Below are 24,352 nucleotides of genomic sequence, written 5' to 3'. Positions count from 1 at the left end.
CAAGGCTACTGTAGTCATCGTCCCCCCCCCCAAGACAGGGAACTAAGCTGCTTCCAGAGTCCTCTGAGGCTTTGGGGTGGCGTGGAGGGATGCAGTGGAAGCCCCCCCCCCATGAAACGTCCACGCAGGTGAGATGGAGATGGAGGCTGACCCCCCCAACAGGGGAAAGGGGGCTGGCAATGGGGGGGCTGGGATGATGGACCACCCCTGGGTAACCATTTCCTGGCCAGGCCCAGGATGGCGATTGAGGGTCCCAGGGCAAGGGGGAGATCACCCCCCCCCCGAGGCAGCTTTGCATGCTCCCTGCTTGCCTGTAGACCAAGAAAGGGGTCACGGCTTGGGTGTGTGCCTTTTCAGTTGCAGGTCCAGACGGGAGAACCCCCCCCCCAAAAAAAACCCCATGCCCTGCAACTGCTGTGAGCAGATTCTGTCCTCCAAGAGGCTCTTGCCAAAGCCCCCTTTGGCCAAATCTGCGCTAGGGGGCAGCCCCCCTGTTGCAGCTCTCCTGAGCGCCTGTGGAAGGTATTTTGCTCCTGGATGTGGAAGTTCTCCCATGATTGATAGACCCAGGGAAATGGGTGTGTGTGACTCAGTGGCCCCTGGGGAATCTGCGGTTAACACAGCACCACTGTTGGGGGGCAGGGAGCAGGAGGAGGAGGAAGGAGAGCCCTGAAGACGGATCAGGCCCGTGGCCCCTCTGGCCCGGCAGCCTCTCCTGGCAGCAGCCAACCAGATGCCCATCATGGGAAACCCAAAAGCAGAATTCCAGCTCAAGATCCATTCTGCCCACAGTTTCCTGCATCTGGTATTCAGAAGCACCCCTGCCAGCCTTCTCCTCGGGAATTTGCCTGGTCCTCTTTTAAAGCCATCCAGGGGGGTGGGCGTCCCTGCCTCCTGTGGCAGGGAGTTCCAGAGTTTAACTGCACTGCATGAAGAAGTCCTTTCCTTCAGCTTCATGGGACGACCAGGAGTTAGGAGACAGGGAGGAAATCGTTTCTCCGTCTGCAAATCTAACTGCCTTTCCCCAGGGCAGACCAGATCCATACTGCCTGCTTTCTTTTAGGTGTGTTTCCTTAAAATACTCTACTATTGGAGGGCACCCCAGGGGTCATCCAGCCCAACCCCCTGGAATGCAGAAATCAAATCCACTTCTGGGTGCTGCTTCTCCTGGCTCCCTGAAGCAGCAGCAGCAGCAGCGCCATGACCCCCCTGCGGAGCAGGCCAGCCCAATGACCCAAGAGAGCCTGGCTGCCAGGAAAACGGGGTGGGGGGCGATTCAGAAGCGGGCCCCTGAAAGGGATCCTCTACCTGAGAGGGCGAGGAGGCAGCTGGGTGCCTGGGCTGCGGGGGAGGTCCGTGTGCTCCTGGCGCAGGTGAGATGCCAAATGGAAAGGGGGAGGGAGATGATAAGTCAAAGTGGGTCAGGATGGGGAGGCACAAAGAAAGGGGGGCAGGGAGAGGTGGGGGCAGAAAGAACAATGAAGCAACACTCGAGGCAAATGGTCCCAATGGGGGGGGGGGTAGAAGATGAAGCCGGTGGAGAGGGGAAGGGGTCCCTGGGCATGCGCAGAGAGCTTTTCCACCCCACTAACAAAACCCCAGCTCTCCACATTTGGGTGGGGGACCATGTACCATACCAAAAAGGCCCATTCCCCCAGTCCCTCTCTGCGTTTGGGAAAGGTGCAGATGGGGGGATACGATTTTATCCCTCAGGCCGCCCCCTCCCCAGCCACCACCTGCCCCCCTTTGGGCTCTCCAAGGGAGATGGGGGAGGTGTTTAGGCAGCCTTGGTTCGCAAGGGCCTGAGCCCAGGGGACTTTGGGGGGGGGGAAGTGCGGGGGGGGGGGTGTTTGCCACTTTACCAGGTTGTCGCTGTTGCTGCGATCCGCCTGCTTCCTTGCCTGGTAGTAGCTGAGAAGTTTGTCCCGCAACACCTGCCAGGCAGCAGAGGGGTGGGGGGAGAGAGGCAGAGAGTGGGGGTCCCTGGCTGGCTGGAGGGGGGGGGAGAACTTAAGAAGAGCCTGCTGGATCCAGCCAACTGCTCATCTGGCCCAGCCTCCTGTCCTCAATGGCCAACCTAGTGCCCATTACGGGGAACCAGCAAGCAAGATTCGAACACAAGCTCAGCTCTCCCCTCCTGGGCCTTGGAAGCATCTCCTGCCTCCGACTGTGGAGACAGCGCAGAGCCATCCTGGCCAGCGGCCACCAACAGCCCTCTCCCCCTCCATGCCTTTGTCTGATCCTCTTCTAAAGCCCTCCATGGCCTCCTGCGGAAGGGAGTTCCACAGTTTAACTTCCCTTTAAAGGTAAAGGGACCCTGACCATTAGGTCTACTTGTGGCCAACTCTGGGGTTGTGGCGCACATCTTGCTTTATTGGCCGAGGAAGAAGGCGTCCAGCTTCCGAGTCAAGTGGCCAGCAGGACTAAGCCGCTTCTGGCGAACCAGAGCAGTGCATGGAAACGCTGTTTACCTTCCCACCGGAGTGGTACCTATTTATCTACTTGCACTTTGATGTGCTTTCGAACTGCTAGGTTGGCAGGAACAGGGACTGAGCAACGGGAGCTCACCCCGTCGCGGGGATTCGAACCGCCAACCTTCTGATCGGCAAGTCCTGGGCTCTGTGGTTTAACCCACAGCGCCACCCGCGTCCCTTTAATCTGTCCTAAACCTTCTGACACTCAGCTGCATTCTAGTGAGAGAGAAAAACCTCTGTCCAGAATGCATAACTTTACAAACTTTTCTCCTGTGTGGCCTTTTCTCCAACCTCAAAAGCCCCAAACTCTGCACGATTTAATCCAAATCCTCCTGAGCAGCCGCAGAGTGCCTTCCCACAGCAATGGCGCTTCCGCCCCCCTCCCCGGCCTCTCCATCCCAGCTTCCCCCTGCCCCCCCCCTGTCCACCACTCACCTCATACAGGTAATCGAAGATCTCCAGGATGGTGAGGAGGCTGGCGCCAATGAAGAGGCCCATCTGGCCCCCAATGTCCCCTGGGGGGAGGCAAAGAAAGAGAGGTCACTCTGCCTGGACCCCCCCACCCCTAATTCCTCCCCCCTCCCTCCCTGGGGCCCCTCACTCACCCAGCAGCCCAGCCACTTCATAGGCCTTCTTCTGCTCGATGGTCTCGTAGTTCAGCGCTTCGAAGAAGATGTCCAGCACCAGAAGATTCTCCCTGAGACCAGATGGGGGAGTCAGAAGAGGCAGGCAGGGGGGAGCCCTGGGCTTGGCCAGCCTCCATGGAGGGCCCCCCTCCCCAGAAGCCCCTGGGAAGCGCTCAGGCAGGGCTGGGAGGGGTCGCCATCGGGCTAGACTGCCCCTGCCCATGGGGTCCCCATTTGGGGGCCATTCATTGGGGGGCGGGTTGCATGGAACTGGAAATGCCCATGTTGCCCCAACTGTGGGAGAGCGTTTGAGCCTCGATGCCAGAGGAGGTTTTGGTGGATCTGAATTTACATCTACACCAAAAAACGACCAGCTAAAGCAGCTCTTTGCTGGAGATGTCATAAGGACAAAGCCTCTATAGGCATAGGCTTTGGACAAATATATTGATATTTGGAATGAGTTGGTGTGGAATGGAGGGGGTTATTAGCAACCATATAGAAAGAAGGGGGCTGGTGCAGCCGGGGGCATCGTTCCGGAGGGAGCCAGCCGTCGAGGGGGCCCTCTACTCACGCGATGTACTGCTCGCTGCGGTTGTACTTCTTGGCCAGGTACTTGGCGGAGGCCTTGCTGGGGATCTTGACCACGGAGAGCTCCTTGCCGTAGCGCACCGTCTCGCAGGGGGTCTGGCAGGAGCAGAACTCGTTGTCCTTCTCCACCAGGAAGTCTGGGGGGGCAGATGGGGTAGGTCAGGGCTGGCCGGAGAGGGACAGGAATCTCTCTCCAGCCCCCCGCCCAACCCAGGGGTCCGGAGGGGGGTCCATGCTTACCCAAGGCCGGGTCGGCACACTCCTTGTACTGCTCCGGGGTGCAGAGGTTGGCGTTACCTGGGCACGAAGGACAGCGGTTGAGGCAACGGAGGCACGGTGGGCAGCAGAGCACCCACTTTCCTGCATCTCCCTGTGAGGGTGCTGGTCATTCGAGGTGCCCTGTAGGGTGGGCACCTGGGCCAATCAATGCCAAGGGCCTTTGGGAGGGTCCCCTTGACCCACTGCCACCCCCAAAGTGCGGCAGGCATTGCCAGGGCCAATGGGGTGTGTGTCCCATTGCAGGGAATTTGACTCGATGATGTTTGGGGTCCCTTCCAATTCTACCAGTTTACAATTCATTAGAGGTTTCTAAATGGAGGTCTGGGTTTCCTTAGCTGCGATTCCCGCATTGTAGGGGGTTGCCCTAGATGCCCTTTGGGGGTCCCTTCCAGCTCTCCAATTCTTGGAGGTGCCAGAATGACCATGCAATGACATGTCAACCTGAGTATACGGACCCGCAGGTGCCTGCCCGGGGGCACAGCCTCCCACGTCTCCAGCAGCCCAGATTTGACACCCGTCTCCCTGCGCCCCGCTCTGAGCCCATCCCCCTGCCCCCAACCTGGCATGTGCACCATGCGGCAATTGCAGTTCTCGGCCAGGTAGCGCGTCTCGCAGTCGATGCGGCAGGCGGCCATGCTGTAGTTGGCAAAGAAGGTCGACTCCACGGGGTTCGATTTGCAGTCGCCCCACGGCGGGGGGAGGTAGAAGAGCTGCGGAGGAAGGGGGGAAGAGGGGGGTTGGCTGACTCCTCTCAGGACCTCTGGTGTCCGTCGTCACCCCAAGACCAAGCCCCCCCTCTCTGCCCCATAGATGGGCTGCCAGGCAGCGCTGGGCACATTCCTAGAGAAATCCCATAGGAGACAGCAGGAAAGGATGAGAGCCAGGAAGCCGGCCCTGGGAGTGGGCAGGGGGATCGCGCTGCCCAGAAAGCCCGGCCCACAAGAGGGGCACATACCCTTTGCTGCTGGCACGAGACGAAGGTCTGGAAGCCGGGAGCCACGCCAAAGCCCAACTGGTCAATGGAAGGAGGCTCGTTCTGGCTGTGGATCTGCACCTTCACCCCAGCTTCGTAGGAGGTCTCATCTACAACACAAACACAAGCGCCTTGGGGAGAAGGAATGGGCCGGATCCTGAGTGCGGGAGGGACTGGTGCTGCTGGGTGTGGAAGGAAGCAGACGGGCAAATGAGATGGAGGGAAGCACATTGTCATGTGAATGTGTGATAGGAATTTTGAGGTCTTAGATATATGCTAAATGTTCCTAAGTGTACCAGCCAAACGTGTACATAGATCAGCACAGGAAGACCGACCTGGAACCATTTTGATTCCCAAACTGTCCCAAACTGAGCAAATGTTTTCTCTGCAAGGTCAAAGGAAAATGGAAAAGGCACCCCATTGTCTTTCCCTTCATAAATCCTGTCTTAAGGGTATGTCTGTGTCTGAATAGGGTGAGCCTGTGACCTGGCTCAGGAAATAAGTATTTATCATTACTAAGTATTTCTCATTACAAGAGACTGGCCAGGCTCCCCAGGGTATCCAATCTAGTAAGCAGGCAATCCAATCAAGTGACCATTAAACAGGTAAACTGTCAGACGATATAAACAAGTCACTCAGATTTCTGTTGTAGACCACCTTTTCTGTGATGTAGGAATGATGTTTGTGGGGGGTGGTCTTAGGTTACACCCCTTCTGTGATGTATGTATGTTGTCTCTGGGGGTGGTCTTGATCTACAGGGTGGCAATTTCAAAAGTCCATATAAGGCCTTGCGCACCATTGTTCTGGGTTCCTCCTTCCTCCTGCGTGTGAGGGGAGCCCCCTGTTGCAACAAATCAATAAAGACCAGGCTTACGAGCTGCTTTGCTTCTCAATATTCTCTGCTTGGCCTCCGTTATTTTCTCCTACCGATAGGGAACCTACGTAAGGGCTCTATATGGGCTCTTAGATACCCCATAAGGGAAAAAGGGCATATTTTTATTGCTTACAACATGAACCACCCTGAGATTTGCAGATGTGGGGAAGCTAATTTAATAGTTAACGTGCGGAACTCCCTTCCACAGGAGGCGCTGATGACTGACAGCCTGGATTAAAAGAGGATTAGGGAAAGTCATGGAGGAGGAGAAGCCAATTGAGGGCAACTAGCCATCATGGCTACGATCTGCCTCCGCGGTCAAAGGCAGCGGCACTTCTGAGTACCATCTACTGGAAGCCACCGGAGAAGAAAGGTCTCTTGGGCTCAGGTCCTGACTGGGCCATTGGCCGGATCCAGTAGGATCTCCTTCTTGTCTTCCGTCCCTGGGCTCTGTGCTACCCCTGCTCTGCTTTCTCTAAGACAACCCACCACCCGACCCTCTGCCTCTTGTCTCCCACCCTTTTCTCCACCCGAATCTGCCCAGCCCCACTGAACTCTGCCCTAAGCAGGAAGTCAAAGAAGAATAGAATGGTAGTGCTGGGACCCCGAGGGTCATCCAGTCCAGCCCCCTGCAAGGCAGGAATCTCAGCTCAAGCATCCAGGACAGTTGGCCACCCAACCTCTGCTTAAAAACCTCCAAGGAAGGAGACCATCAGCACCTCCTTCAGGAGACCACCCCGCTGTGGAACAGCTCTGCCTGTCAAAGTTTTTCTGTATGCTTAGTCAGAATTTCCTGTCTTGCAACTTGAAGCCAAGGGTTTGAGTCCTTCCCTCTGGAGCAGGAGAAAAAACTTCCTCCATCCTCCATGTTACAGCCCTTGAGATATTTGAAGATGGCTCTCATTTCTCCTCTCAGCCTGGAGATACGGGCACAGCAAAGAGCCTGAGAAAGTATCACTTTCAATGGGCCCCTTTCTCTCAATGGAAGGGCCGATTTATCAATGAACAATACTTCGTTCAGATAGGATTCTAAAACGTGAATCAAACAAATATTCTGAACAAAACAGGCTGTGGTTCACCTCTGGGAGACCCTCTCAAGTCCAGCAGGAAATTCCTGAGGTTTGACAAGTATCTGCTGAATGGCCCAGCAGGGCATCTTCTGTGTATGAATGGGGAGCTCTGTGACAGTGGATTCTGGAGGCCAGGCATTCACCAGTTCAAAAGGAGGTCTCAGCCCGGTCCTTCTCCGGTATGGCCAGGCATCTGGATTGACAGACTTGTAGATATGATGGAGAAACAGGAACGCTGATCATGGCCCAGTTTACATAACCACCATTTATGTTTGTATCTTTTGGGAGAGGACTCTCAATTCCAGGGTCATGGATTTGAGCCCCACTATTATGGAAATTATGGGGGGGAGGGCACATCTTTAAAGTTGTTAAATGTTGCAAATATTATGTATAAATGTATCCTTTTGACTTGACAGCTCAGGGAAGTTACCTAGCTTTAAAAAACATGTAAAATCAACTCCTTTGCTAGTTTCCTTCATTCCACCGCCAATTTGCTTCATTGGCCAAGGACTTGGAAACCACTCGGTCCCCGCCATAATCCCTCAAGCTGGAGGTCATGTACTCACAGGAAGGTACTCATAGGTGTCAATCGCTGGGCAAAGGCACTCCTCCGGACTTGCCCAGGTGACAGACTAGGCAAACTCAAGTTCTCTTGTCCCTTTGTAGCAGGTGCTTAGAATGTACTTCCCAATACATAACCTGTATCCGCCTGTTGCCCCAACACATTCCTCCTATGTTCATCATGTATAACCCTCCCCTTGTCTGATGTAGTGATGATGCTTAATGAACTGTATTCTGGGATATGGTAGGAAAGTTTTAAAAGTCCTTGTCACCCCATCCTCGGGGTTCAAAATTCCTCTTTGAACCTGTTGCATAATAAACTTTGGTCTACTGCTATTTGCTCCGGTTGGTGGCTGGACTCCTTCCTTTATTCTACAGGGACCCACGGGCTCTGCCCTATGAGCTGGGGGACTGAGCAGCCTCACACCTAGATTTTTCCGTAACACCCACATTGGGCGAAAGATTCCTGCATTCCAGGAAGTTGGACCAACTCTATGATTTGATGATCTTGGGTGGTCTTTCTCTTATAATTTCTGAATGCACAATGTTCAAGGCTCCACTCCTCCTTTTGCAACAGACCAATAAAGGTCAGCAGCTTGCCTTGCCTCCTTGGTGTCGCCTCCATTTGCATCCCTGACCGATAGCGGACCTCAAGGGGTCCCTTGGTGGGGAGCTGGGCTGTAAAAGCCGACCTCCAATTTTTTCTTATACAGTAACAATAATAAAGGTGAAATGGGAGTTTAGGAGCAGAAAGAGGAAGAAGGAAAGGGGGTCTCCTTCTGGGCAGCCTGGAAGCTTCAGAAGGTTGAGAGAGCCCAACGCCCCTGAACCCCACAGAGGGGGCAGAGGAGGATTCAGCTAGGCCTGGGATATTGCTGCTGCAGGATGAGCCCCACAAGACAGGAAGGAGCAGATCCTGAGTAGCTCGCAGTGGCTCTGAGGTCCCCAGGAATTCCTCCTGTGGGAAGATCTGCAGTCAAAGTGACAATTAAGTTAGCTCTATAATCATAAGAAAGGGTTAAGACTCTTAGACAGGGGTAGGCAACCTAAGGCCCGTGGGCTGGATCCGGCCCAATCGCCTTCTCAATCCAGCCCGCGGACGGTCTGGGAATCAGCGTGTTTTTACATGAGTAGAATGTGTCCTTTCATTGAAAATGCATCTCTGGGTTATTTGTGAGGCATAGGAATTTGTTCATCCCCCCCCCCCAAAAAAATATAGTCCAGCCCACCACATGGTCTGAGGGACGGTGGTCTGGCCTACGGCTGAAAAAGGTTGCTGACCCCTGCCTCTTAGAGTTCCCGTATTCCTAGAAAAGACAGATCTGTGGTGTCATATCCCCTACGTCCCGTGGCATTTTAATTTTCCCTCCTTCCTCCTTGCCTCAGTGTCTCCCTTCCTTCTGAAGCCAGCAACTGAGCAGAAGTACATGCCTGGGCTTTGCTCAGACCTCAGATTCCGTTTTGGAAACAAATTTTCTCTTTTCTAACTTAAGACGTATTTTTACCTGCATACTGTTTTGATGCATTTGCTGCCTGCATTGAAATGTAAGTAAACCTTTTCATTTATCTTACAATTGTGTGTGCTTCACTCTTAGCAATGGGGACAAAGAGGGGACAGTTCAGCAGACCACAAATAAACAGGGACAAAAAGGTGTGTTTGACTAATTCCTAGCTTCCAGTAAGCTGCAAAGTGCCTAAGTGGTTTTACTCTGCTAAAAGGGCTTCACAGCCTGTTTATTCTCATATTTCTAATACATGTGCGGGACAGGAGATTTAAATTTTAATGGACAGATTTAATCTTCAATCCACCTCCATCATCTTCTGGGATCAAACAGGGCCCATCCCCAAGAAGGACCCCCGTGCCCACCCCGTGCCCTCCTCCGACCCCTCACTCACCTGTTTCTCCCCAGACAGGCAGGTACTCATCCTGCTGGATGTTCAGCATCAGTTCCAGACCATTGCCCGTTCCGCCCTTGACCGTCGTGAGGAGTTCGTGGCCGGGAGCCCCCGAGTTGAAGGTGTAGCACTTTCCCAACCGGGTGAAGATCTGCGGGGGGGGGGGGAGAAAGGGGTGGTGTGAGGAGGAAGGCGGAAGCTGCCTTGCACCAAAGCCAGACCATGGCTCCATCCACCTCAGTATTGTCTACACTGGCTGGCAGCAGTGGCTCAACAGAGTCCCAGGCAGGCGGTGCTCCCATCCCTGATTGAATCTTGAACCCAGGACCATCTGCATGCAAAGCTAATGCTCTGTGACTTTTTTTTAAAAAAGCCAAGTTTATAGTCCTCAAGGTTCTAGACAAAGGGATGCACTAAACAGCATAGAAACTGCCTTGGATTATTGGTCCAGCCAGCACTGACTGGCAGCAGCGGCTCTCCAGGGTTTCAGCCTCAGGGGAACCTTCTGGCCCTACCTGGGAACTGAACCCGGGACCTGCCCCACTGAGCCTGGCTTCAGCTGAGCAGGAACCAAACCCACAGAGAGGAGCATTCCTGTGGGGTCCAAAGGGCCTCAGAGACCCCTCCAGCTCCTCTATCGCCTGCTTTCTTGAGCAGAGGGGCAGCCAGGAGATCTCCCACCAGGACCCCCACCCCCTTCTGGTTGCCCTTTTGGGGCTTCTGGTATGGAAGGTGGGGGACCCTCCAGGAGTCTGAGAGGGAGCAGGGGCCCCCACCAACTCTTGTCCCCCCTGACCATTGGCCAGGCAGACTGCTCCCCCCCCCACAACATCAGCGGGGGCACCTCTGGCTGCCTGGCCCTGGGGGGGGGGAGTGGTCTGGGAAAAGTTTTTCTCCCCCTCTCTGAAACTGGTGGACATTCCATGGACTGGATTCTGTGGGTTTATTTGTGCAATGCTGAGTTAATCTGTGGAACTCCCTCCCCCAGGAGGCAGGGAAGGGGAAGGAAGTAACAGTCCTGCTCTCTTCTGCCTTGGTCAGATCACATCTGACAATCCTGTGTCCAACTCTGGGCTGGAAGGTGGACAAAGGAGGCCGACCAAGAGGATCAAGGGCCTGGAAGCTGTGGCAGGAATTTATCTATAGGTTGGGGTTTTTTTTGCCCCTCCAGCAGATATCAGGCACATGCAGCCCACTACCAAAATCAGCACAATCACTACTGTGACTTTTGTGACTTGCCCCCACGAAACACTTCATCACAGTTTCTTCCTATCTGTTCAAAGGGCCTCTGCTGTACGATACCAAATGTAAGAATTCACTGACAAATGTATCTCTGTACTGGCTCACTGGGAAAACTTCAGAAATTCATCTAGACCTGTGAGCTCAGCTCCTCATCAGCCCCTCTGCCTGAGGGATAATCCCTGGCCTCCTGATACCTGAGTGCCAGACAGGTAGCCATTCCAGAAATAACAAACGCAGATGAAGACAAAAGGGTGGGATTAACTTGGCTGGGAAACAGGGAAATGCAAATGTCTCTTTTCTTACACTTGATGGGTGTTTGGTGGAGGGCAGGGGGAACCATGGGGCAGGGTCCAGGATGCTCAGATTACTGCCACCAGACCTCCCCTTTTGTGATGTAACCGTGATGTAGTTTGGGGGGGTGTAACATGGGGATTAGCAGCTAATAAAAGTTTGGGGTCTCTCTTGTTCAGGGCTTCCATCTTGTTCCACCTGGTGGCAGGTGGGAGTCCTGTCTCGACAGTCTTCAATCAAGACCAAGCCTCCTGGCTGCTGTTTTGTTCTGGTATTCCTGGCTGGGGTCCTTGCTTTTTTTTTTTTTTTGCCAAGGGAGCCCTCAGATTTCTCCGTTAACAAAGCCAAGCCTTATGAGGAACGGTTGAAGGAGCTGGGGATGTTGAAGCTGGAAAAGATTAGGCTGAGAGGAAACATGAGGGCCATCTTCACATATGTCTGTCACATGGAAGAGGGAACAAACTTGCTTTCTCCTGCTCTGGAAGGTAGGACTCGAACCCATGGCTTCAAGTTACAAGGAAGGAGATTCTGCCTCAACATCAGGAAGAGCTTGGAATGGCCTCCCTTGAGAGGTTGTGGCCTCTCCTTCCTTGGAGGCTTCCAAGCAGAGGCTGGACGGCCACCTGTCATGGATGCTTCAGCTGAGATTCCTGCCTTGCAGGGGGTTGGGCTAGATGACCCCTGGGGGTCCCTTCCAACGTCACAATTCTACGATTCTATGGCCACCAACTTGGACAGAGAGGATTGTGCAAATTCCTGTTCATTTTGAAGGCTCCTAGCCAGGGTGACTCTTCTCTGCTCTCAACTGTCAGAGGAAGTGATGCTTCTGAACCCCAGTTGCTGGAAACCCAGAGAGTTGCTCTTGAGTTCGAATCCTGCTTGCTGGTTTCCCTTTGGCCGCAGCGAGAACAGGAGGCTGAGCTGCACATGGAAGTCGAGAGGAAGCAGCGGGGAGGAAATCGATGACCCGGGAGGGGCTGGGCGGCCCCAGAGTCTCCTTCCACCCCCAGCCCCCTGCCAAGGGGCTGGAGCTGGGCCTTCCCAAATCTTGCGCAGGGCCGTTTCTGCAGCATGACAGCCTCCCCTCTGGCCCCCGCTGACCCAAAGCGCACTGCCCCCCCCCCCGTCCTCCACGCCATTGTCCGTCTCGGGTTGCGCTGACGCTGCTCCAGCCTCTCTCAGGAGACGTTGGCCTGGTGAGCTCAGCGCAGAGTAACAGGAGTGGCCCTGGGGACCAGGCTGGGCTGGGGGGGCAGAAGGGGGGCAGAGGAGGAGAAGCAGGAGGAGGAAGAGATTCTCTGCTGGAGAGGAGATTGCCAGGAGGAGGGAAAGATGACCAGAGGGGGGTGAGAAGTGGGAGGGGGCATCTCAGGGGTCTCCCTAGGCAAGCCCCCCAATGCCCGGCCCTAGACGCAAACCTCTGGTGTGCATTAGAGATGGAGATATCCTGCCTGAGAGAAAAGGGGGTGATGCTCATCTTTTCACCCAGAGGTGGGGGGTCTCTGGCTAAGTGGCTTCATTAGCCGTCCCCCTCGGCCTCCCCAAGTGACCCCCCCTTACCCTCTGCTGACACCCCAGAGAAATGGACCCCAAATATCGGCTGCCATCCAGACTGAGCCCCACCGGGCATTTCAATTCCCGTCTTTGGAGGCCTGCTCTCATTCTTCTCCCAGCCTCTGACATAGCTCTAGAGTTGGAGGGACCCAGAGGGTCATCTAATCCAACCCCAAGTGCGGCAGCTGTCACAGGTAAAGAATCTCTGACAGACGCAGAATTGCACAAGGGACTCCCAAAGGGCATCCAGCTGAACCCCAATGTAGGAGGTATGAAGCTGGGGGGGGGCTCTGAGGGTGCCAAATTTGGGGGTGTGGGTGTGGGGAGGCCCAGGAGAGGGGACTCACGGCGGTGAAGTTGTGGGGCCCGCACTCCCGGGTCCCGAAGCGGCAGTCCAGGAGCATCTCCTCCAGGCTGTGGGCCGTGCGCTCCACAAACTCCTTCATGTCGAAGCGGGGGGTGGGGTAGAAGCCGAGCCCCCCCTCGTCCGACCTCCCCAGGGCCCGGAGGTACTCGGGGAAGGCGGGGGCCTCCACGCCCAGCAGCTCCTGGCCCACCCAGTGCAGGTCGTTGCGGGTCAGGCGGGAGCGGCGGACGCGGTTGAAGTTGCAGAGGGTGACGGCCGGGAAGAGCAGCAGGCGACCCGCCTCCTCGTCCAGCAGGGTGACGTGGTGGTACTCCTTGTAGTACTGCACCCGCTCGCCCACCTGGTACAGGAGGATGCCCAGCGCCAGCAGGACGGCGCCCGCCCAGGCCGTACGCCGGGGGGTGAAGGGGCCTGGCAGGAAGACGTGGGCCAGGCCGTGCAGGGTGCAGCTGCCTGCAAAGGCGGCCAAGTCGGAGGGCCTGGGGGTCGCCTCGTCTGTTCCGGGCGCTTGCATGGCCCTCGGCGGTCGGGAGCTGCTGCGGGGTTGTGTTTCAGGCCCCGGAGGGAAGCTCTGGGCAGCAGAGGAGGAGGCGGCAGCTGATCCCGGGCAGGTGATGGAGGAGGAGGCTGCTTGGCCCAGAGCCAGGGGGGCAGGCTGGCCGGGAGGAAGGGCCAGGAGCATCCTGGCACTGGGAGGGCAGGCCGGGAGCCAGGGAGCTCCGGGAAGGAGGGGAGAGCCCTGGGTGCTGGGGGTGCTGTACTCAGGCCCCACGTGGAACTGTAGGATGCTAGAACTGGAAGGGACCCCCAAGGGTCATCTAGCCCAGCCCCCCGCAAGGCCAAAGGACCGCTGACAGATGGCCACCCAACCTCTGCGTAAAGACCTCCAGGGGAGGAGAGTCCATTGGTTCCTGACAGTGATTGGCTGGATGCAAAGGTGTTGCAGGAATTTATGTATAGGTTGGGGGGGGGTTGCCCCTCCAACAGATATCAGGCACATGCAGCCCACTACCAAAATCAGCACCATTGCTTTTGTGACTTTTGTGATTTGTCCCCACAAAACACTTCATCACAGTTTCTTCCTCTCTATTCAAAGGGCCTTTGCTACACAATACCAAATGTAAGAATTCACTGATCAATGTCTCTATGTACTGGCTCAGTGGGGAAACTTCAGAAATTCATCTAGACCTGTGAGCTCAGCTCCTCATCAGCCCCTCTGCCTGAGTGATAATCCCTGGCATCCTGATACCTGAGGGCCAGACAGGTAGCCATTCCAGAAATAACAAACCCAGATGAAGACAAAAGGGTGGGATTAACTTGGCTGGGAAACAGGGAATGTAAAGATCTCTTTTGTTACACTTGATGGGTGTTTGGTGGAGGGCAAGGGGAACCATGGGGCAGGGTCCAGGATGCTCAGATTACTGTCACCAGACCTCCCCTTTCATGATGTATGAGTGATGTAGTTTGGGGGGGTGTAGCATGGGGGATTAGCATCTAATAAAAGTTTGGGTTCTCTTTTGTATGAGGCTTCCATCTTGTTCCACCTGGTGGCAGGTGGGAGTCCTGTCTGACAGTCTTCAATCAAGACCAAGCCTCCTGGCTGCTGTTTTGCTCTGGTATTCCTGGCTGGGGTCCTTGCTTTTTGTCCAAGGGAGCCCAGAGCATGTGTGTGACATCATGCGCACATGTGAAGTCACATGCCACCGCAGTCGGAGGGCCCGACAGAGCTCTCCACCACAGTGGGAAGGCCCCATGGAGTCGCCCCTTCGGGCACCCGCAGTAAAAAAAATTGTGGGTGCCTCAACACCTCCAGAGATGGTGCCTCTGTGACAGGGTCTAGTGAGCAGGGAGAGGCTGGGGCAGAGAGGAGTGCAGACGCAGAGAGGGAAGCGGAGGCTGGAGAGGAGGGTGGCCAAGAGGCAGAAATGAGTCTGTCTCTCCCCCCCCCCCCCTGCCCCGCGCAACAAGCTCTCCTCTCTGCTGGTCTCCCAGGACCAGGAGAGGGGTGAAGAGGGTGGAGCAGAGACAGACTGGGCGTCAGAGTCTCCAGTTGCTTGGGAAGGACCATGGGGGGGAGGAGACTCTGAAGGCTGTGGGAAGGAAGGCCTCCCAAGTGCCGCACTGGGGCAAGATCTACCAGGAAGAGTTCCTGGGATCACTAGGCCTGGGTTGCTTTGTCTCGGAATAAAGAGTTTCAAGAAACAGAAGTCCAGTGTCTGGATCAAGGGAAATAAGAGACCCACTCTCTTCTGCCTGGATCAGACCACACCTGACAACACTGTGTCCAGTTCTGGGCACCGCAATTTAAGAAGGATGTTGACAAGCTGGAAGGTGTGAAGAGGAGGGAGACCAAGAGGATCAAGGGTCTGGAAGTCAAGCCTTATGAGGAGCAGTTGAAGGAGCTGGGACTGTCTAGCCTGGAAAAGAGGAGGCTGTGAGGAGGTTTCAGAGCCACCTTCCAATATCTACAGGGCTGTCACATGCTGGCTTTCTCCTGCTCTGGAGGGCAGGACTCAAACCAATGGATTCAAGTTGCAAGGAAGCAGATTCCGGCTAAACATTCAAAAAACCTTCCTGACAGTCAGAGCTGCTTGACAGTGAAACAAAAGGGGATGAACTCTCCTTCCTTGGAGGTTTTCAAGCAGAGGTTGGCTGGCCTCTGTCAGGGATGAGCCTTTGGGTCCCTTCCAGCTCTCTGCTCCTACGAGATGACTTCCCTGACACCAAGTGATGAGTTCTTGCTCCCAATGGTTCCATTCTAGCTCTGACCATCAGAAAGTTCTTCCTGCTGTTGAGCCAGACTCTAACCTTTGTGGGATCTGAAAGACGAACATATTTCCTAATGGCATAAGCTCCAAAAGGCTGTGGAACTCTCAGCACATTGCAAAATGAAGAACTGAGCATGTGCACTTAACTTATTGTCTTTCACTCACTTCCTGCCTTGGCCCAGCACAATTTAGCAAAGCACAATTTAGCGCTTCTGCGCATACGCAACCGCCGAAACCCAGAAGTAACCTGTTCTGCTACTTCCGTGTTTCGGCGGTCCACAACCCGAAAAAACGCCACCTGGAGCGTCTGTAACCCGAGGTATGACTGTATATGTTTGCAATACTTCCCACCCCCTCATGCAAATAAGTATTGGTTCAAAGCTGCAACCAATCTTAATCTGGTCTGTTATTTCATGTTTAGAACCCCAACGTCCCGTTAAAAAAGGGAAAAGTTGCTCCCACTTTCCAAAGGCGGCTCAGTCAAAGAAAAATTTAAGCCTACATTCAGCAATACATTTCACTGGGCATTTAGCCACATTCTTTCTCTCTCACATACACACAAAGGCACACATGTTGTTGACAGTAAAAATGATGCACACGAGAGGAAGTCTGAGAGCTAAGCAAAGGCTGAAGGGGGGGGGATTTTCAAGGTGCAAATGACTCAGATTCTCAAATATTTGGGCTGCAGTCCTAACCCCAACCCCACATACCTGGAAGTAAGCCTTCCTGAATTCAATGGGACTTACTTCTGAGTAGGCACAGGAGTGCACTGTCAATCACTGTGAAAATGGCATTTCAGAAATATGGCTAGTGGGCGGTTGGTGAGAAAGACAAGGGAAGGCTTATTGGGGGAGGGAGGGTTTAAACACAGTAAAAGCTCTGCAAATCCATGGCTGGATTGTGCAGTCAGAATCTGCACATAAGATGGGTGAGAGACGCCCCCGGCCTCCTCCTCCTCCTCTTCTAAAGGACAAGGCAGCAAAAAGGGACATCGCCACCCCACCTCTACCCCCCTCCCCTTTGGGGCAAAGCTCGAGATCTGCTCCCCACCAGCACCAGTGCCAGGCAGGTGGGGCCCCCTGCTTCTCCACAGTGCACCGGTGAGGGGGCAAGGCAAAGCCAGGGATGAAGCCCCATCTCTCCTGTCTCCCCCCCCCCCGCCCCAGTTCAAGAGCCCTTCCGGACAGCAAAACATGCCCCCTGCCCCCAGTCTGCTGCCATGTTCTGCCCCCAAACGCCCTCCGCAAAGCCCGCAATGGCAGAAAGCAGGATGGCCTCTGTGCGCTGCACCCACCCCAAACAGAAGGGGAGAGGGGGCTGCACAGACAGTGTGAGGGGAAGGGTCCCTTCCAAGTCCTGGACCTGCTCTGCAGAACAAGAGGAAGCCATCGTGTCCTGGAGAAAGTCTGCTCTCCAGTCAGGTGGGTGCCCTGCACAGTTTGATGCCTAACTTTGCTTCCAGGTGGGCTGCAGACGGAGGTTTTATTCATTTTATTTTTTGAAAGAAAGCTCAGGCTCTGGGGCCTCGAGTCCTGGTGCTCTTGCCCCAGCTGCGCCCTGGACGATTCAGCTTTGGGGAGGAGGCAGGGAGAGGCCTCCCAAGGACCGAAGGAGAGCCTGGCGGATCAGGTCCAGCCACTCAGCAGTCAGAGCACAGCCATCACAGTCCATAGCCATCGGTGGCCTCCTCCTCCTCCATGAATTTGCCTAACCCCCTTTAAAAGCCATTCAGGTTGCTGGCCATATCTGCCTGCTGCGGGAAGGAGTTCCACAGTTTAACTCAGGCTTTCTTTTCTCTGTAACTGAGTTCCAGGAGGTGGGAACGAGGCCAGTTTTTGCTTAGAAACATGCAAAAACAGCCAATAACGGTTAGAGTACCAGACTAGGACCTGGAAGAAACCAGGGTTCAAATGCCCACTAGACCATGAAGCGAGTGGCCATGAGGGCCGTAGTTGAGTCAGGTGCTTCCTGGAGAAGTACCGTATTTTTCGCTCCATAAGACACACTTTTTTCCTCCTAAAAAGTAAGGAGAAATGCCTGTGCATCTTATGGATCGAATGTGTAGTCCCTGGAGCCGAATTGCCCAGGGGCAAAAAGCAGGTCATGCTTCCCCCCCTTTTTTTGAAAGAGGGAAGGGGGTGTTGAAACAAAGCAGCTGATTGTTTGCTGATTGGGGAGGGAGATAAGGGACTCTAGAGATAAAGGAGGCTGCCTGGGAGGGGGGAGGTAAAAGCCCATGGATCCTCAGGATTTTTGCATTGGATCACCCCAAATTCACCATCAGATCACATGTCTGTGGCCACAGCACAAACCACAAAAATCATACATCCACTATTTCGTTCAGAATATTTTTTTTCTTGTTTTTGTCCTCTAAAAACTAGGTGCGTCTTATAGTCAGGTGAGTCTTATGGAGCGAAAAATACGGTACTTCTTTTTAGAATACAGAGCGTTTTATGATGGCAGCCCAGAAACAGGCTGTTGCCCAGCTGCCTCCCGGGGAGGGGCTACTCAGCAACTTTCCTACTCTGAAGTGGCAAAACTTGCAGGAATTATTCAAGGTAATTGAGTCTCAATCTGTCTGCAAGGAATCCAGGCAGGCAGAGCGGAGGAGGAGGAGGGCAAAGCGAGGCTCTGGGATGATATGTCTTAATTGTGCAGGGAGCTCATTTGCTGGGTGGCAGATTTATCCCCCCCCCCCTTGAGTCTGGAAGGATCAATAGTGCAGAAACACAGAGCTAATTGCAGCCGGTGTGTTTTTTTAAAAAGCAAAGGGTCTTTGTGTGAGAGCGAATATTGGGGAAGGGATAGGAAGTGGCTCAGCGCGTCTGAAAACACGCCTGCAGAAATCGATAAATCGATGGCCTCTTCTGCACAGAAAAGCAGAAATGGGTGAGGGGGCCAGATCAGACCAGGAACGGTCCCTGGTTTCTCAGAAGGAGAGATCCAGAAGGGCAGGTGCTTTCTTCCTTTTTTTGGCTAAGGGAAGAAACTGCCGTTAGTTCGTGTGTGTGTGTGTGTGTGTGTGTGAAACCACACTCCGGGCACCTTCCTTGGCAGGCTGCCCCCTCTCGTGAGATGCTTCCCCCACACTGGCTATCCAGCTGGAGCCTGCAGGACCCTTCCCCACAGGCGACCTGGGGGGGGGGGGAGGGAGCAGCTGCTGCCCTGGCAACAAGCTCAGTTGCCTTGAAGATGGGCAAAGTCACCATGGCAACGGATTGTCCCAGGAAGGAGTGGATGTTGTCAAGGCAACGGGTGCTTTGGAGGAAGCGCAAGGGGGGGAGAGCTGTGGGCAAACTGCAGAGGGCCCCCTGGCTGTGGGGCAGGAGACTCTGGGGTCTCCTCCACTGAGCCGCACCTTGGGGGCAGCTTCTTTCAAGGCAAACTCAGGCCCCCCCCAGCCCCCAAAGCGCACACTAAAGCAGTTCTCTCCCCCTGCGCATTGGCCTCCCCACTGAGGTAGACTGCCTCTCGCCATGGAGGGTCCATTTCCAGCTGTTGTGGCCAATGGCAGTTAATAAACCTGTTGCCCCCCAAAGGGAGACTTTGCATGCTGCCCCCCTGCAAAGGAGTCCCTGGTTGCCCCCCTGGCAGAAGGGGCCACTGGACTGGGCCAGGTGGGGGGGGGGAAGGCTTTCTAAGAGGTGGGCAGAAGAGGGGAGGAATTTGGGGGTCCAAGACAGAAGCAGGGTCATTCCTCTGGGGCAGGGGGGTGTCCCAGTGGCAGGAAAAACAGAAACATGGAACTGAAGAGTTGGAAGGGACCCCCAAGGGCCATCTAGTCTTCCCCTACCAGCTTCCAAGCCTCAGGTGTCGGGGGAGGGGGCCTGGCAGAGGAGCAGCTGTCCTTTTCACCCATTCAACGCCCCCCCCCCACTTTCCGAGACACCCCCAGCCTCCTTGGGGCATGCGAAGCTGTGTGCAGGGCCAGCATTTCATAGTTTTTGGGAGTGCTGCTGAGAGATTTGCAGCAATACCCTGGGGTACGTTTAAGATGAACTGGAAAGCTGGAGTGTGAGGGGGGGTCTCTGTGAGGAGGGAGAGCTGCCCCCTCCCCGGCCCAACCCCTCCCCAATCCGACTGGCTTCACAGTGAAACTTCGCAACATAAGATTTTAGGCCTCCCTAGTCCAGCCTCCTGTTCTGACAGGGACCGGGCACAATGGGGGGCCCCCAGGCAGGATCCGACCACAGGAGCAGCCCCCCCCCTTCTGTGGGATTGGGAGGCAGAGCAGAACCATCCTGTATGGAGCCCCCCAGAGCCCCCTCCCCCCCGCCTGAACTGGCCCAGTCCTCTTAATGCCACCCTGACCACAAGTGAGAAGGGCATCAGCTTAATGGGCACCCAAGTTGAGACCCTCAGGTGCCCTGGAAGCCGAAATGAGAGCAGCTGAGCCCCAGCCTCACAGAACCAGACCCAGCAGGAGCCTTGACCCAGACCCGGTCAGGGAGCCCCAGGAAGGACAGAGTGGCAGGTGCTCCCTAGACCTTTTGAGTCCCAAGCAAACCCCACTGGGGTCCCACTCAGTGGTGCCAACTCTAGGGGCACCCATAATATTTGCAGGTGCTCTGACGGGGCTTCCACTTTCTACCAGAAGTCACGCCAGAGGCCTGATGCGATGCCCAATGCAACCTCTGAGGTGACGTCGGAGGCCCTGTGAAGTCACATGATGCTGCGGGTGCCATTGGGCTCCCATAATCTGGGGCCCAAGTTGGGGGTGCCCGTGGCCCCACTTCGCCCAGCTGTGCTCCTAGACTGAGAGATTATGGCACCAGGTTGGCTCTGCTCTGTGCCCAGCCTGGCACAGGAGGGGGGGTCCTGCAGCCCTGAGGTGGCCCCACTGAGGAATCTGCCTCTCCTGCCCTAGACTGGAGCCTCCCCAGTCCCAGACAGGCAGACACCCCCCTGCACAATGCTAAACCCTGGGGGGCCAAGGTCCCTTCCGCCCCCCAAAAAAACTATTTGAGGGGACCAGCCCCCCAAAAGTTAATGAGCATTGCCATTGAAATGGTGTGTCTGCACTACGTCTTGTGGCCAATTATAAGGGGTGGGGCTTACCAGCCCCCCCATATTTTATTCAAGCTGCCCCCCTGCCCCCCACTGTGGCCTTAGCAAGGCCCTGCCCATCCCCCTCACTCCTGCTCTCCCCATGGCTCTGCTGACTCCCCACTGCCCTGACCGCCTTCTGCTGTCCTCCCACCCGATCCCTTAGCTTCCTGGGCCTCTATGTGCCCCCCCGAGTTCTGCCCCCCACCTCTTTTGACCAACCAGCCTAGCATTCCTCACCTCCGTGTGGGTGGAAGGGGGGAGGGGAGGCAGAGATCACACTCTGCAGCCCCTGAAGTGAGGGACCCCCATCAGGTATCCATTGAGACAAAGCAGCCCCCACAACAGCCCCCCCAGTGGAAACAGCTCTGCCCCTTATAGAGAAACCCCCATAGGAGCCAACTCCTGGGGAGGCCGGGGCCCCACAACACTGGTGCGCATTGCCACTCAAATGGGGCGTATCTGTGCCATGCCTTGGAATCAATTATGTGGGGCAGAGCTTACCTGGCCCCCCCCCCAATATTTTATTCAAGACGTTGCCCCGTTTTGCATCTTCAGCATCTGGGGAGGGGGCCCTGCTGGTTCATGAGATGGGGCTTCTGCTTATGGGGTAGGGTGGGGGCTGATCTGGCTCCACTTCAGGGACTGGGCCTCTGAGCCCCCCAGCCCTGGGGAATGGCTGGCTTCCTGTTTCTCCCCACCAGAAGACCCCCTTCCTCTCCTTGACAGCTGCTCCCTGCAGCACCCTAAGCAAGGCAGGCCTCTCTGCCCTCCTGCTCACCCCCCAGCTCCCCCACAAGCAGACCGGCCTCCTCTTGCAGCTCTCCCAGGTGCCCCATTGCGCCAGGAGCAGAGGGGGGTGGCCGTGGCCCCCACTGCAGGGCTGCTGTGCCCCCTTTTCAGCTGGGGACCCCAAGGGACCTGCCGCAAGAGGTCTCAGGGGAGATGCAAGCCCGGCTCTCACTGTCTCCAAATAGCCTTGGTCCAGCTGAGTCAACCCCGAGGCTCCCCCCACGCCCCCTTCATTGCACACTGATGCCCACCGGTGCTCAGGATGGTACAGGGGCAGGTAGATGCCACCCCCAAGGCTGTTTGCACCCAGGGCTGGTTGGCTAGAAGCCAGTTCTGTCTCCAGCTAACCAAATCCTCCACCTCCCCCGCAATGTTCAGGCTGCCTTGCTAAATGCAGGCTTCTTCCTGGGAGGGGGCCACACCCCAGCAGAAATGGCCCCCTCCCCTCCCCCAACCCCCCACCTGGGGTCCTACCTGGGCCCAGAGGAGCGAAACCTCTGATGGCACAGGGCAGCCCCAGGCGCAGGCAAGGAGGGCCCAGGACGGAAGAGCGCAGGGTTTGGGGAATGCTGGCTGAGGTGGCAATTTGGCTCCCCAAATCCAGAGTTGTGCTGGAAGCCAGGAGTCCTGGGTTCAAATCCTCCCTGGGAAGGCATTTGCTGCTCTTTGCTGGACAAGCCCCCAGGGCTGAACCCAATTTAGCTGCCTGAGGCGAAGGGCAGGATGGCAGCCCCTACACTCCCCCCCCCCCCCAGAGAATCCAATCCGAGCTGACTGCTGCCCTGAGCTAATGATGAATTCAAGGTATGCATGCGGTTCCCCTGCCCAAAATTGAGAAGATCTATAACGGAGAACATCCATTTGGGCGTCCCAAATTTTCGGCACGCTGAAGTTCCCACATTATCAAAGATGTCCAAAGTCTGCCCCTTCCTGACCCCACACCCTGGTCAGAGGAGAGCGTCCCCCACCCACAAAAGGTGACAGGTGCGTCTCTCTCCTCCAGCAGGTGGGACCCGCAGGAAGAATTGCCAGGAGGGCTGCTTGCCCCTACCTGTCCCGGGACCTTGCCTCCCTCTGCCCCACAGTAGGACCACTCTTCCCAGCAACCACGCATCAGGAGAGCCTCCAGCTGGATCCGGCCCGCGGGGGGCAGCCTAGCCCCGCACCCCGTTCCCTCCGTGGCCCCGCAGCCGGCCCCCTCCGCGGGAAACGCGCAAGCGGGACGGGAGCGCGGGCGCTGCGCGGTCCCCCCTCCTCTCCCTGCGGCCCCCTTCCCCCGAGCCGGGTCCGCCCCTCACCACGGTGAAGTTGCTGGCGCTGCAGTTGGCGCCTCGGAAGGTGCACTGCCAGAGCATCTCGGCCAGGTCGTGCCCGGTGCGGTTGTAGAAGTCGGCCATGTCGAAGGGGCGCGCCTTGAAGCCCCTGAAGTTGGCCCTGTCGCGCAGGGCGGCCAGCAGCTGGGGGTCGCCCAGGGGGGCCACCTCGTGTCGCGCGTCCAGCAGGGCCAGCAGGTCGCCCACGTGGTAGAGGTCGTTGCGCGTGATCTTGGAGAAGCGGAACTCGTTGAGGTTGCAGAGGGTGACGGCGGGGAAGGTGAGGTTGGGCGCGGCCACCTCGTCCAGCTTGGTGACATGCGGGTAGCTGAGGAAGTAGGCGACGCGCTCGGCGCAGACCAGCGCCAGCAGCGCCAGGGAGCCCCCGAAGGCCAGCGCCCACAGCAGGCGGCGCAGGGAGCGCGAGCCGGGCGCCACCAGGCGGCTCAGCCCGTGCAGGGAGGAGCCGCGCGCAAAGGCCCGCAGGCCGGGCAGCAGGCGCTCCCCGCGGGCCATGCCAGCCCCGGGCACCTCCCGCATCATGGCATCTCCCGGAGGGGCGCAGCCGCCGCGCGCCGCGCAGCCCCAACTGCTGCTGCCGCCGCCGCCGCTCAGGCGCGCACTCCCCGCTGCCACGCGGCGCGCTCCCCGCTGGCCCGGCGCCCTGCGCGGCGCTGCCGGGGGGCTCTCTCGGGCGCAGCGCCCATCCCCGGCAGGCGAGGCGAGGGGGCGGCAGCCTCGCCCTCCCCAGTCACCGCCACGGGCCGGGGGTCCTGCGAGCGCAGCCTCGCCCTCCTGCCGGAGAAAGCCCCGCAAGGGCGCAGCGCGGGGGGCTCTGCGGTGGATGCGGCAGGCTCAGCTGCGCGCCTCATCGGCTCCCTGCCTGCGCCGCCGCCGCCGCCTCTTTCGCAGTCTGCGGCTCCTGCTGCTGCGGAAGCGGCTCCGCCAAGGACCACGCCGCGCAGGGAAGGGTCCTCGGCCAGCCCCCTCCCCGCCCCGCCGCCAGCCAGGCCCGCCCCCCCCGGGACTCCAGAGCGCCCTCCTTCCCCTCCGAGACGGAGGCTCTGGCAGGGAGCAGGGGGACCCAAGGCGGCTCTGGAGCTGGAGCGGTGGCTCAGAAGAGAGCCGTAGAGTTGGAAGGGACCCCCAAAGGTCATCTAGGCCAACCCCCCGCAATGCAGGAATCGCAACGCCAGAGCTCTCCAAGTGAGCCAAGGGCTCCCCGACACTCAGCTGGCTCTGTGTGGTGCCTGGAACTGGGGGCAACTTCCCTTACATGGGCCTCTCCCTCAGATGCCCAAGACTGCCCCCCCAACAGGTGGCCCAGGAGGAAGCGGGAGCCAGAAGGGTGGGAAGAGGCACCAGCAACAGGACAGGCCATGCGAAGGGAGGGGCGGAGAGAATTGCTCTGCCCTCCCTCCAGGAGTGTGGACTGAGTGCGAATTTCAATTTCTCACTCCCGCAACCTTTGCAGAACCTTCTGCTCCCCATGGCCGGCCCAATCCCTCCTTGGATGGCCAATTAATGCCCCTCTTGCCCCACTGGAGGGTAACTGGCTTTCAGAGGTACCCCTCATCCTGGAGGCAGCCATTGTGCTAGCCGCCTGCTCCCCCGAAGATCTGCCCCACCTTTTAACTC

The 24,352-nt window shown here is 56.9% G+C and overlaps 1 protein-coding gene across 1 annotated transcript; it reads right to left on the bottom strand.

Annotated features, from left to right (window-relative positions):
- Positions 1–1,289: 1,289 nt before the first annotated feature.
- ASIC3 (acid sensing ion channel subunit 3) lies at positions 1,290–23,257 on the bottom strand (the record flags this gene model as incomplete). Its single annotated transcript, XM_083467059.1, has 10 exons — positions 1,290–1,364; positions 1,863–1,934; positions 2,910–2,989; positions 3,080–3,171; positions 3,672–3,825; positions 3,929–3,985; positions 4,527–4,677; positions 4,923–5,050; positions 9,342–9,492; positions 22,700–23,257. 10 exons carry the CDS (start codon positions 23,255–23,257, stop codon positions 1,305–1,307), a joined length of 1,503 nt encoding a protein of 500 aa, XP_083323185.1. The 3' UTR covers positions 1,290–1,304.
- Positions 23,258–24,352: the final 1,095 nt, after the last annotated feature.

The sequence above is a fragment of the Podarcis liolepis genome (genome assembly GCF_965112155.1).
Source record: "Podarcis liolepis genome assembly, chromosome: 12".
Lineage (NCBI taxonomy): Eukaryota > Metazoa > Chordata > Lepidosauria > Squamata > Lacertidae > Podarcis > Podarcis liolepis.
This window is presented reverse-complemented; position numbering and strand designations above follow the sequence as displayed.